The sequence below is a fragment of the Aricia agestis genome, chromosome 15 (assembly GCF_905147365.1).
Source record: "Aricia agestis chromosome 15, ilAriAges1.1, whole genome shotgun sequence".
NCBI classification, from domain to species: domain Eukaryota; kingdom Metazoa; phylum Arthropoda; class Insecta; order Lepidoptera; family Lycaenidae; genus Aricia; species Aricia agestis.
The window spans coordinates 1,935,882-1,950,210 of record NC_056420.1 but is presented as its reverse complement, the minus strand read 5'-3'; the positions used below and the strand labels follow the sequence as shown (position 1 = coordinate 1,950,210).

General features: G+C 36.6%; 2 protein-coding genes across 2 annotated transcripts in view; one reads left to right on the top strand and one right to left on the bottom strand.

Moving 5' to 3' along the window:
• LOC121734271 (clavesin-1-like) overlaps positions 1-13,508 on the top strand; it is a 45,072-nt gene extending 31,564 nt beyond the window's left edge. Inside the window, exons 2-6 of the mRNA XM_042124764.1 lie at positions 3,274-3,416; positions 6,322-6,416; positions 10,978-11,119; positions 12,363-12,556; positions 13,107-13,508. Coding sequence (XP_041980698.1) covers positions 3,275-3,416; positions 6,322-6,416; positions 10,978-11,119; positions 12,363-12,556; positions 13,107-13,403 — 870 coding nt within the window. The 5' untranslated portion in view covers position 3,274 and the 3' untranslated portion in view covers positions 13,404-13,508. The remainder of the gene's footprint in view (positions 1-3,273; positions 3,417-6,321; positions 6,417-10,977; positions 11,120-12,362; positions 12,557-13,106) is intronic.
• Positions 2,042-3,148, bottom strand: LOC121734270. The gene has a single exon (XM_042124763.1). It carries the CDS (start codon positions 3,039-3,041, stop codon positions 2,061-2,063), a length of 981 nt encoding a protein of 326 aa, XP_041980697.1. The 5' UTR covers positions 3,042-3,148; the 3' UTR covers positions 2,042-2,060.
• Positions 13,509-14,329: the final 821 nt, after the last annotated feature.

The following is a 14,329-nucleotide window of genomic DNA, read 5'->3' as shown; positions in this document are numbered from 1 at the left end:
AAGAGTAGTGATACTGGTAGTGATATCGTTTCATAGCATTTGATTAAAAACTTAGGGGAAAGATTATCTGGTCCGGCAGATTTATTGGGATCAAGGTGCCTTAGCTGATTCTTAACAGAATCAAATGTAATTTTAATTGAGTTAATATGTGAAGCGGACTCAGCATGGTTGATGCTTGCATATCCATCACTGTGACTAAGATTACCTAGATTTAGAAAAGATAACTGAAAGTGCTGAGAGAATGATTCGCAAATGGATTCACCGGATGAAACAATAGCACCATTCAAAGTCAGACTATTTGGGAGTATGTTAGACTTAGATCTGTGCTTGATATAATTCCAGAAATGCTTTGGATTATTTTTAATCGCCGATTCGGTACTTTGAATGTAGCCATTGTAGCACTCGGTTTCTAATTTTTTTACCCTAGTACGTAAAAGTTTAAAGGTTAATTGGTCCGATACCCTACCATATAATTTGAATTTATGAAGAAATTTATATTTTTGTTTAATCAGGCGCTTTAGTGCAGGAGTGAACCAGACTGGATAAGAGCTATGCTTCAATTTCTTAAGTGGGATATGTTTGTTTTGAATATTCTCAATACTTTCGTAGAAGAATGACACTGCATCTTCTAAACTCCTATGATTCAGTTCACATGGCCAGTTAATCAGGGATATTTCGTTATTGATTTTCTCGAAGTCTCCTTTGGTAAAATCATAGCGCATGGTATCAGCTGACTTTAAATACGATTTAATAGATAGGGGCACTTCTATGTTCAAAGCAGGGTGGTAGGTATCTAGCGGGACGAGGGGATCGAGACATTCACGGACGGAAACCTTGTCATTACATAAGACAAGGTCAAGTATTTTATTTTGTTTATTTCGTATGCCGTTATATTGATTAAGTGACAATATTTGAATTTCATTCAATAACAAGCATTCATCATTATTTGGAGCAGATAAATTGCTAGAACAGTAACAATCGACAGAGCTGTTATATACCCAATTAATTCCACTCAAGTTAAAATCGCCAATAACCAAAAAATTGTCAAGGGGACATTTAGCAACTGAGTCATTCAGCTTGATTAGAAAATTAGATAGTTGGTCCGAGAATGATCTAAGAAGCCCGAGTTTACACAAATACACAACACAAATATGTAACCTAATCGATCGGGAGCTACTCAGGTGATTACCACGCATGCTAATAGTAATCCAAAGGTCTTCCGCCGTCGAATGAAAAGTAGGTGCAGGTGCAGCCGATACATACCTTCGTACCGCAATCAACACCCCTCCGCCGCGCGCCTGGCCGGTCGTGACATAATCACGGTCTCGTCTCCACACTATATACTCATCACTAAAAAGTTCACAGTCTAGGAAATTATCAGTTAGCCACGTTTCTGTGAGTATAATTAAGTCGTACGTATTAAGATTTAACTGGCGATAAAATTCTATAGACTTAGTACGGAGCCCACGTACATTTTGGTAGTAGATGTTTAAATTATTCAAGCCGTCGTTACCCATGTCGATAAACAGAAATGTAATTATACGTATAGAAAAACACTAAATAGATATTAACAGGGTGAAATAGTATCGTAAATAGCAAGAATGGTAAACTGCTTACGCACGAGTCGCGATCACTGATAAGTAAAGACAATAGTACCGGCATAACGGAGTGAGCGAGCGAGATGGATTTACACGGGCAGTACTCAAGCGCGAGTGAGACAAACGTCTGTATTATATCGCGACCGTAGAAAACTAGATCATTATCAGAGATATTATAGTAAACATATATTAAATAAACTAATAGACCACGTAAATTTTTATTTTTTTGAGGTTTTATGTTGACAAAAACAATTATAGTGTTAGATAGGAACAAATGCTCAACAAAAGCTGTGCGAGCTAACAATATGAATGGGCGGTAGGCTAAATTGTAAACAAGAATGCAAGGGGTGCGCAACCTTTTTATACTATCACTGCAATTAAATAAAATTAAAATGAAATTTAGTTCACAATTATTACAGTACTGAGTGGTAAAAACAATAACTTTAGTAAGGTAACAAGTATTTACTCCAGTTTTTTTAAATCTAGTTCTGATCTTACAAGGATGACGCGTGACTCGGGATTTTTTCTTAAAAAAATCTTACACCCCTTGACCCAAGTGAAAGCGTAGCCTTTCTCCTTCGCCAGCAACTTTGTTTTATTCAGCAGTAGCTTGTTGTCCAAGGTCAGATGGTCGTTAATGAAAATTCTGCCGGTTCCATGCAGGTTTAGATCCCCCGGTGACAAATTACATTTCTTCGCTGCCGCAACAAAATCCTCCTTTAAATATCTATTATGAAGGGCCACGATGACTGGTTTAGGTAATTTATCGTTAGATGAAGGAATCCTGGCAACGTAATTAATCTGCTCTTTAGAGATAGGGCATTTAATAAATTTGCCAATGTTTGTGACTATCGTAAATAGGTTTTCAGATGAGGTCATAGGGAGACCTTTTATCTCGATATTATTTAGGCGCGAACGTTGTTCATTCTCACGTACAGTGCGTTCGAGACCGTCGATCCGCTGCTGGAGTGACTTGACTTCGTCGTTAGTTTTGAGAAGACCTTGAACCTCTTTCTCTAGTTTACAGATTTTATCCGTCGTAGACTCAAACATTTGATGTATAAAGTCAACCGACGTTTTGAGTTCGACCAGCTCAGATCTCAGGGAGGCAAGATCTGCTAGATCGGACTTGATTGACTTAATATCGGAGACCAATTCAGGAAGGGCCGCCATTTGAATACTTATACGTCTAATATCCTTCAAGACACCATCGAGATCAGAAGGAACTGGTGAAGAGGGGCTGGATCCACCTCCGACCGGAGCAAGAGTCTGCGTCGATCCCTTATTTTTACAAGATATACACTTCCAGTTATTTTTACGTTCTCCGAGCTTACGATAGCCTGATTCTGTAATCCCAGAACACCGGAAATCGAACCTATTCTTGCAGGTCGAACATTGCGGACCATCGATAAACTCAACATCACATTGGCTGCACTTAAACATCTTGCACTAATACGGATATTATAAAGACACAACAGAAAGAAGGTTATGCGCCCCTGACGTTCGGGACAACCGATACGCGTACACGAGTGCTCTGTTTGCTTGCGAAACGCAGACTTTTTGGTCTAATTTTGCTGTATAATGGTATGGAACCCTTCGTGCGCGAGTCCGACTCACACTTGGCCGATTATTATTTTATGTGAATTACAAGTAGAATTTTTTTCTTTGTCTCCAGGATGCCGTTCATCGACATAGCCTTCCAGGCCGAAGTCAGCCGGTTCGAAGACCCTGAGTTCTACGAGTGCGCGCGGAGGAACTGCAATGAGGATCCGGAGACCAGGCAGAAGGCGATTGAGGAGCTGCGCCGCATGATCTACGGTAATTTGACACATTCATATACAGGATACAATTAAACCTTCCGGCCAAATTTCGATATAATTATATTGATCCTTTACGCGTATTTTTAATCGATTTTTAGGGTTTCGATTAATTAAAAAAAAACGTTTTTTTTATATCGATTATGATAAAAAATGGGTTAAAAATTTAATCGATTGGTTTCGATTAATTAAAAAAAACGATTTTTTAAAAATCGATTTTCATAAAAAGTGGGTTAAAAAAAATAATGCACAACGTTAATAATCATGTTTACACTTCTGCTGGCACTTCCGGAGTGCAACCCGTCTTTTTTTCTTTTATAATCACTTAGTACTAAAATGTTGATTGTTGAGAAATAGCGTCCGAAAGTTTTCCTAAAAATTAAAAAACAATACAATTAATGGGCACTACAAGTTGCCAGCACGTGCCGCGGCCAGTCCTCCCGCGCCACCCCCCGCGTCACCCCCGCTTTCACCGCGAAGTGATCGATCAGCAACGATTTTAAGTGGGATAAAATGTGTTATTGTAAAAAATTAACATCCTATTTTTTGGTTAAGTGGACTTTCCTAATGATACCTAAGCCCTAAAAAAATGTTTTAATTGCATTCTGTATAATTATTAAAATTTACAAATAGTACAGGAGGTCGCGCTCATTTTAAAAAGTCATTTCATACCGAGCGAAAATCGTAACAATAATACTATTCTATTAATACATAAGAGTTTTGATCGTCAGCTACTCCAGTATGGGAGGAATAAAAATTTAGAGTATCTCAAAGTTGTTGCTGGGAATCGTATTGAATTGTCATTAAAAAGATCCCAATTCGCACCCAATAAAGGTCATATTATCTAGATTATACACGTTTAGGTTTGGTAGGTGCTATTTTAGTTTTAGTATATAACAACAGATGGCGCTTTTAAAGTAAAATGTATATAATTCTTCTTGACAAATATTGACTATAATTAATTACTTAAAATTGCTATGTGAGACAATTTTATGATTAATTCAAACGAAAATCGCCGTCAGCTGAATATTTGCAGGTGGAAATGTCGTCTACGCGACGCCCTAGGATACATTGAGCGCGAAGTAGGGCTATATTGGTTATAGCTTATATCGCTGGCTGACGGGCTTTCCACCCGCATATTAACGACTGACGGTGGTCTTTATTATTAAAAAGGTATCAACGTTCACCTGTATAAATTTTGTACGGTATGAAATGACTTTATATTTTAATTTTTTTAACATAGTTCAGTAACGTCTGCGATACGGCTGACGGTGCATTTTTGGTTAAGCATGACCTCAATAATCATCCATAAAATTTTCATTCGGTATAAAATCACTTTTCGCAATTATTTTTTTTTTACAACTTTGAAATACTCTCAGTTAACATCCCACCACGGGTGCGGCGACTGACGCTGATTATATTGATTGATAAATATTAAGCTACCGCTGGACAAAAATTTGGTCGGTATGAAATGACTTAGCAAACGATAGCACTACCTCCCCTACTAAAAGTAATTCGACTGGCGTGGGCGAGTCAAGTGCTTTTGCCCGGCCGCCCCGGCCGCACTTTGTCCGAAATTTCTGATACGAAACAGTTGAACGCCCGCGCTTTCTCTTACATTTTGTACTGAGCCGAGTGAGCTCGAACTCGCCGGAAGGATATTTCGGATAGTGTGCGGGGTGGCGGTCCGGCGAAATTCAACAGAATTCGGACAATGTGCGGCCAGCCGGGCATATAGCATTCACAGTCCCGGGCAACTATAGTGGCCCGGACCGAGAATGAGTACTAGGGTAACATAGAACATATAGGGTACACAGTTGTTTGAAGGATGTTTCCAAGTCAATATTATATTCTTGACTATCTGTTCCGCGCGGCTTCGCCCGCGTCATTTAGGAATGTCACATTTTCTTAAAAAAAAATAAAGGAGATACTTATAGCTAAAAAAATATTGGACCTTCAAACCAATATGGCGGCTAACGCACTCGTTGGATTTGGTCGAGTTTTTGAATTTAAGCTATTTGTGACCTGTACAAAAAAAATTCAGACTATAATTAATTTAAAAAAAAATGTAACTCTACTGGGGTATAAAGAAACCCAATTCACAGATAAAATATTGAACAAACGTATTTTACAAGAATCTATTATGTCACTGACTAGTGAAGTGAGTGACCCCCAAATTTCAGACTCCGCGCCTGATTATGCTTTCGCGAGCCGCACATGAACGGGTTAAAAGGGAACTCTATATATACCAGGGTAGCATAAGAATTGAGGAAAAAGTGAATAGTTTTTGAGGGGGATGACTGACTGCTACCTGCAACTCCGCCCCATGGCAAAAACACAATAGACATAACGACATTCTGTCTACTCTGGCAAAAACGTGTCCCTGTAATTTATAGTTTGCAGTTTACTAGTGACAACTAAATAAAGAGAATTATTTTATAGTCGTTTAACTAAACTTTAATCTACTAGTAAATAATAAATAATTATTTGATTCATTCTAAATATAAGGTCTGTCTTTGTTACTTTGTCTTATTCTAATAATTGTTACGATGCCTACGTGTTACATTTTCGAAAGTCTAAAAATAATTAGTTACATCACATTATTTAAATTAAATATGTTATGTTTTTAATAACAAAAATGTCTTGTATTACGAATTTAGTTAGTCAAGTTAATTATAAAATATTAGTTAACCCGAGTCCTGACCCGTATAGATAGGTCACAGAATATATTATATTAGTTGTACATATTGTGCAGTTTCTAGTTTACTATACTCATTACAATAAACTATAAAGTGTGAGTGATACTCTACTCCTTACAATAAAGTGTAAGAAATTAAGTACTTTTGGAGCAAAATATAATGATAAATATTATTATGAATGTAATGATTAAAATAATGATGTTCTAGATCGAGGGCAATGTAAGCCGCGGCGTATGGACGACGCGTACCTGCTTCGGTTCCTGCGATGTAGAGCGTTCATACCCGCGCTGGCGCACAAACTGGTGAGTGGATGATGATGATCGGCTTTGGATTTATAGGCAGTATAGGCCTATGGCCTATGGGCGACGTACGAACGAACTCTGCAGCGTCATAGGGGGGTATTACATTATCATTTATATTGGATCATTTCTATGATCATATATAGGATCCAATATATATGATCATTTGATCATATTTGCGATTACATTATCATATTTCATTGATCCTATTTTACGTCATATGTGGTTTCAATAGCCAATGGAGAGCGCTAACGCTGACAGGTCAACGTCAGGGTTACTAGATCTCAGAGAATTCGATTTGTCAAAAGACATCGTCATTTTTAATATGGCTTGTTTTTTGTTATTTCAGCAAGATTATCCAAGTATATTATTAGAAAAATAATTACATTACATTATTTGAAACATATTAACGAACAAGAAATTAAAAACTCTTTTTTATATTAAATAACTGGCAACACCTATTTCTATGACCGTATTGGATCCAATCTCTCAGCAAATGTCAAAAATCTATGATCAAGGAAGAAATATCATTGACCGGGCAGTCATGCCCGATTCCTATATCTAACGAATCGTCACTGTACATCAGCTACCAAACGTTTTTCACTTACGGGTAACGAACCGTTAAAGGCGTTTCACAAAGTTATTTTAGCTTCTACCTGCTACGAACAGTCGTTAGTAACGCGCTAACCGAAGCCCTCCCAACGGTAATTAATACTGCGTTTTGATATTAAAGACCTACTCATTTCAAATTTATGGTAACCAATGTTTATTAACGGCTTGATCACCTAATATTCACTTAAATAATCCGCGTTTTATTTAATTTGGTTTGTTACGATGAAGAAAACAAAACATTTTAGTAGAAAATGTAGTTTTACCAAGTTTTACCCATTATTGCTGAAGAGAACAAAACGCAAAATACCTATTATATTCTGTGATCATTGATTTGACATTTAAAATAATATTTAAAATTTAAAATGCTTAAAATAATGAAAAACTAAAATTAATAAATAAATTAACATATCCCTACTTGATCACAGTAGGTTAACCAAATTTGGAAAAAAGTATAAGTAGTATTAAGTGCTTAATCAATTGGTATAAACAAAAATAATGTTACTTGATTAGTTTTTTTTTTTATTAAATTTTTATGCAAATTTATGACCCGGATAAGGCCAACTTTGACTCGCTTTAAAATAAAACTACAAATAATATCGATCTCGGAGTTTCACTGTAATGTTTATATTATAGCTATCAACAGCTATAGTATTTTGAAAGAAAAACAAGGTGAAACAAAATTGTGGTTTTTATCATACTGTGCATCGTAAGTAGGTTCCTTTCCAGGCACCAAAAGTAAAATAATTTTGATCATTCTATTTTTTAAGCAACAAATTAAATCAGTCACTACTCACTACATACATACCTGCAAGTTCCCTTCACTTATAAGTAAGGGTATATTATATTTTCAGCAAGTAAGCTTTCAACGCACGGTTTATCCAGTCGAAATTTAAGCTGAAAATCTGAATGATCCTATGATTGTTACCACTATCTTCGTCGAAATCAGATTCATTCCAGTCTGATAAAATTTCTAGATCACTAAGATCAGTCTGATCACTGTCTGAATGAGACATAATGAGTATTTCTCACAATATTGAAGAACACAACAACGTTCAACCGCCTGATACGTACGTAAACTTACGTAAACTTGGACGTAACAATATAATTTATAGAAACACCACATGCTTCCATGCCCATACAATAACCTAACGGTCCGTTATAAAAGCCCTCCCTACCGCCTACCATCCGCAGGTACCAAGCATACGGTAACTTTGCTTACGAAACGTTTTTTATAGAAACACTTTCGGGTTACTCCTCGTCCTCGAATCTACCATCCTTAGCAAAACGATTCGTTTTGTGTATATTGGAACCGGGCAAAAAGGCAATCGATGCGCTCCCGAACGGAATACCAGGAGCTCATAAAAACGCCTGACATTAAAATCGAACTCTTAAATCGGTTATTGTTGGACGGAAATGAGAGAGGTAGAGTTCTGTTCCGGCTTTTTGTCAGTATGTAATAGTTTTATCTATTCACTTTTTTTTTTTGGTTTGGTTTTGATTTGGTTACGTTAACGTTAACAAACTAGGTTTTATTTATTTAAACTAACTAGTATAAAGTAAATAATAAGATATTGTCTTTTTTTTTTTAAAAGAAGGCAGGTCACTGTAGCCCTGACATCACTGCGACCCATGAGGATCTATTGTGATTTGTGACTAATAATTTATAAGATATTGTAGTGATATCGTAATTCGTAATATTTAGTATATTTTCTACCAGATTAAATATCTATAAACTTAATATTCTGATTAAGTAGAGTATAGAGCATAATATTTTTGCGAAATCTCCTTTTGTGGGTCGCCTTGATTTGTTATACATTAAATTTATTTTATGCTGCCAAGAATCAACATAACCTCGACCCAAAATTTGTGTAGCGTGCTGTATGAAAATTACGAGCATTTTAGGGTTCCTTAGTCTGTTTTTAAAAGTTATTTAATCGACACTGTATTGAGTGTTCAGGAATTAATATTTAGTATACTGTATAAGGTATTACATCCGTTTCGATCCGGATCTAGGAAAACAGTCAACAACGTTAACGTTAAATAATTACCCCGCTATCTATTTATTTGTGAACTCTCCTGCCTTGCCCACATTTATGTCTTAGTTTTTAAGTATTTTAAGTCTGTTTGTATACCCATTTATATGTGAGCAATAAAGTGTTTATCTATCTATCTATCTAACAGTCCTAGTTTCAGTTCTCTTAAATGTTTTACCTCGGAGCTAGCAACGCCGTAAAATTTAGAACAATTCTTAAAAAAAAATTAAGAGAACAAAGAAAACAAGAATAATTCCGGATGTTATAGTTAGCCGAAACTATTGTCAAACTGTCCGACTATTTGTCATAATAATTATTCCACTAAGTATCTGGTAATTATTATCAGATACTTAGTGGATTTTTTTATAAGTAGATGATGATTTTCTGTTGACGTTATGACAACAATAATTATAAATTAAGTAAACATAATGTTAATGTACTTATATTTATTATTTTTAGTACAATGTACTTTATACTGTTTATACAGAACCTCTACTTGCCGCTCTGACTCGCACTTGGCTGGTTATGCAATATCGTTAAGAGTAACGCATATTCACGGAAAATAACGCTTAGCGTATTGTGCAATGCTCGCTGTGCTCGTATTGTTTAGTTCTTGTGCGTTGATAAACAGAAATGTGTGAAGGACGAATCATTGGCATAAATTAAGACCAGGGCCCCCGCTACCATAATTATGTGCAATGTGTGCAATGCACACGGGCGCCATCCTCTAGGGGCGCCAAATCGCCATCTTTTAGGGGCGCCCCAAGGACTCGCACTTGGCCGATTTTTGTTTGCTTTATTTCACCTACCTACCATAAAAAATAAATTGAAAAAACTTGCCTTAAGGGGCGCCAAAATCTTGTTTTGCACACGGGCGCCAGTAGCCCTTACGGGGGCCCTTATTAAGACCGTAATTTCACGGTGGCTAGACGTCTTAATTTGTGACTCAACTAACTCAGTATTACATGTCATATCTATGTGGTACGTGATAATAATACGTGGGAGAGCCGTGCTTCGGCACAAATGGGCCGGCTCGACCGGATAAATACCACGTTCTCACAGAAAACCGGCGTGAAACAGCGCTTGCGCTGTGTTTCGCCGAGTGAGTGAGTTTACCCGAGGCCCAATCTCCTAACCCCTACCCTATTCCCTTCCATACCCTCAACTATTTCCTTTCCTTCCCTACCTTCCCCTATTACCCTATTCCCTCTTAAAAGGTCGGCAACGCACTTGCAGCTCTTCTGATGCTGCGAGTATCCATGGGCGACGGAAGTTGCTTTCCATCAGGTGACCCGTTTGCTCGTTATTTCATTAAAAAATATATATATATTATATGCTTACTGGCTTTGGCTAGCAAATACCGTATGTATCGAGAAGTATTTATTAAATTAGCATAGGTTTTATCCAAAGCTTTAACTTATGTCATTCCAAATTTCAATTACATAAATCCGTTTACTATTTTCGAAAGGCTAACATATCTTACATCCTACAAACTGCTATTTATAAAAGTTAAAACCTTTTTTTTTCCGGAGATGAAAAGCATCGTTAAAGTGAAATTTTATCTAAATTGCTCTAGCTTTAGCTGTACAACACAGACAGAAAGACAGAATTCACCGCTTGGTTGTCGAGAGAAGCAGTATTCCTTCCTTACCGAATTCAATGTTACAGATCTTGCAATGAAACAAGATGAAACAACATTAAACATAAGATCATTTTAATAATCTATAATAATATGTCCTAGGAGTTAAATTGGTAGGTTACTGATATCATTGTTATTAAATTATATACTGTAATGCTAGCTACATATAATTAATTGTTGTGAGCGAAATCTGCCTACAAACTGTTGTACAGTTTTGCAGATAAAAAATGTATGATAGCTGTATCTGTTTATTGAATAAACCTTTTTTTCATTTTTTCAGATGGTGCGCTACGAAGACTTCCGGCGCAAGAACGCCTACCTGTACGACTGTCCCGCGTTCGGCCTGGACAGCGTGACGGGCGTGTACGGCGGCACGCTGCCCGAGAGCCCCACGCACGGCCGCATCACGCTGATGAGGTTCGGTGAGTGTCACGCGGCCCGACAGCGTGACGGGCGAGGTAACACGTCGCCCAAGACTCAAGAGCCCTAGAAAATCCGCCTTAGTTTATTCTGTGATTGCACTATGCATTATGCAACGCAACTGCAAACTACCGAATAGAGAAATTCTTTCATATCTGGTTATTGACTCCACTGAAGGTCCATGGTACAACCGGTTTCTTTTATATAATTATTATGACACACTCTTAAATAGCAAAAATGTTATATAAATATTATGTTCAGGAAGACTAATCAATAAAATATAACCATTAAGTGCGGTTCCGTACGCCACCCCACGTCACATTCCTGCGGAACACAGTACCAAACACACATGAGAACTAGGAGATATGCTTATCCCGTCCGAGGGCTGTGACTCACAGCGGTCCGTCCTATCCCTCGTCTTTACGCTCGTCTTTAGAGCAAAAATGCAAATTAATGGATTAAAAATTATGCGCCTGAGAAAAATATATAGCAAAGTTGCTTAACACCGACTGCTACTTATTTTAATTGTTTTATTATATTTTTTTCCTCAGTTCAATTTTTTGGTCCTTTTCGTTTAGTCTTCAACTTTGCTTTGCAGAAACAGCAACTAATCAAATCTTCTTTGAAACTTATAAGTTCCAAATACTAATTAACTATATTTGTTAAAAACTAAGTAGAGATAGACTACGTTGTTAAAATGAGTAATAAATAACTAATGGCCTTCCCGGCAATTGGGTAAAGTGGAACTCTCACCTTCATTCAAATATAACTTCAAGGTTATTCGAAGTCCGAACTTATTCCATGTTTAAAACGCGTTTTAACCATGCCCTGCACTACCCGAGCTTGGTTTAAGACGTGTTGTAAGTACCAGGGAATCAGAAATACAGTGGAGTTCTGTTTGCAGGTAGATGGGATAACGTTATTCCTTAAAATTACAAAATCGAATTTTCTTTTAACATAATAAAAAAATAACTTCTTTTAAACCGATGATACATTATAATATTATTACAGTTAAAAACCCTAATAGAAATTAGAAACTACATCGTTAAAATTTGTTAAAGGCGGAATTCGCAAGTCCACAACGCAACCTCAGTCTCAATTCTCTAGTTTTTATTATTCGTAGGTTATTCCGAACTTATTCCATGTTTAAAACGCGTTTAAACCATGCCCTGCGCTACCCGAGCTTGGTTTAAGACGTGTTCTAAGTACCAGGGCAGCAGAAATACAGTGGAGTTCCGTTCGCAGGCAGATGGGATCCCGACCGAGTGCCGATAGTCGACGTCGTCCGCTGCGCGCTGCTTATGGACGAAATAGCGTCCATGCAACCAAAACTGCAAATCCTGGGGGTCACTATCATTGTGGACTTGGAAGGACTCAGCATGCGCCACGTTAGACATCTTACTCCGACCATCGCTAACCAGATTGTCAGTTTAATGGGAGTAAGTTATATAACTGTTATATCAAAATAGTCCTTATTTCTTGTGTATAAGGTCGTCAATGAGGCAAAGAACGCTAAATGGATTTTTTGTAACGCGCTCCAGAGTAAAGAACTATAGAGTTGGTTAGCACTTGCACACAGATTCGGTCGCATCGCGTCGTAGTTACGTCGTTGTTATTGGAAAAGTTTCTTATAGCAGTCACTGAATACCAGAGCTACATGAAAATGAAGAGCTTTAAAAATTTATTTTATACATTTTTATTGCGTGAAAATTTTAAACCGACTACCTAGATAGTTTCAAAGGAGGCTGCCAATTTTGGATAATAAATAAAAATTAATATTATTAGGTTCATTGTTCATTATGTTGTATTATGTCCAAAAAGTTTTAATAACAAAACAAAAAAAATATTTTCTTTAAAAATCTCTTCGCTCTTTAAAGTTTAAACGATAATCACACCAAACTTCGCATATTTACAACACTATTTTCGACAAAAAGGGTTTCCGAAAGTAATGGAATATTCTAGAATCTACAAACATGATCTTTTTTACAGGTATCCTTCCCCATACCCATCCACAGGCTCCACGTGATCCGTTACAACTGGTTCCTGCACACCTTCTTCTATGTTTTCAAACAGTTCATCCCAGCGGCAGCTTGGGACAGGCTGTACTTCCATGGCTACGATATGGACTCCCTCCACAAGCATATAGAACCCGAGTACCTTCCCCCGGAGTATGGAGGCAGCTGCAAATATGTGATTACTACGGAGGAGTGGATACGGGGAGTGAATAGGTACAAAGATGACTTTATGGTGCAGGAGTTGAGAGCTTTGGGGTTTACAGTTAATTAATTTTAAGTAGGACGTTGGAGCAAATAAGCAACGTTTGAGAAAAGCTTAATTAAGCAATGAGAACTAATGCAACGGATAATGCTAATAGAATATAATGTACTGTATTATGTAAGGAATTTTAAATAATACATTTTAATTTAATGCTAAACATATTTATTATTTTATACACACATTTTATTCTTGCCAATTGTGAATCGTTTGAACTATTACATTAGTTAAGTCAGGGTGCTAGCATAGTTAAATGTTAATATTAGGTACAATTCACAAAGTATGATAATGATTATAAGTACAGTTGAACCTGCAGCACTTCTGATATTGCGAGTGTCCATGGGCGACGGTAGTTGATTTTCATCAGGTGACCCGTTTGCTCGTTTGCCTCCTTATTGGGATATTATTAGGTTTTACGAATCACGTGTTTGTGATACAACACAATGCCACGTAATATGCCATCCGCCATATTATTTTATAACCACATAACCTCCATCATCCATGATTGTAAAGTTGACACGGAATTTTAACTTCTCCTCCTTCGTCTTGTTATATTTTGTTTTTTATTTTACTTTTTTTTTTATTTATTTTTAAATACTATGACGTAACTATCAAATGACTTTAATGTATGTTTTTGACTTTACTGTTATAATATTATGTTAAAATATGTAATAAGATCTTTTAAAATAAGACGTAGTTACTTAAGGCATGTTAATTAGAATAAGATCTAAAGAAAATGTTTTGAAATAATAATTAGACAATATTTCCACGCCAATGAGGCAGAAATTTTGATACCATACATAAATATTAAGAACCATTGTTAAACAAATTTCCTGGAAATAAATACTATTCTATTCTATTCTATTCTATTTCATTAGTAAAACTTTTTAAGCCTCTCTTGGGCAAAGTTCGGGTCCACCTTTGGCATCACACAATAT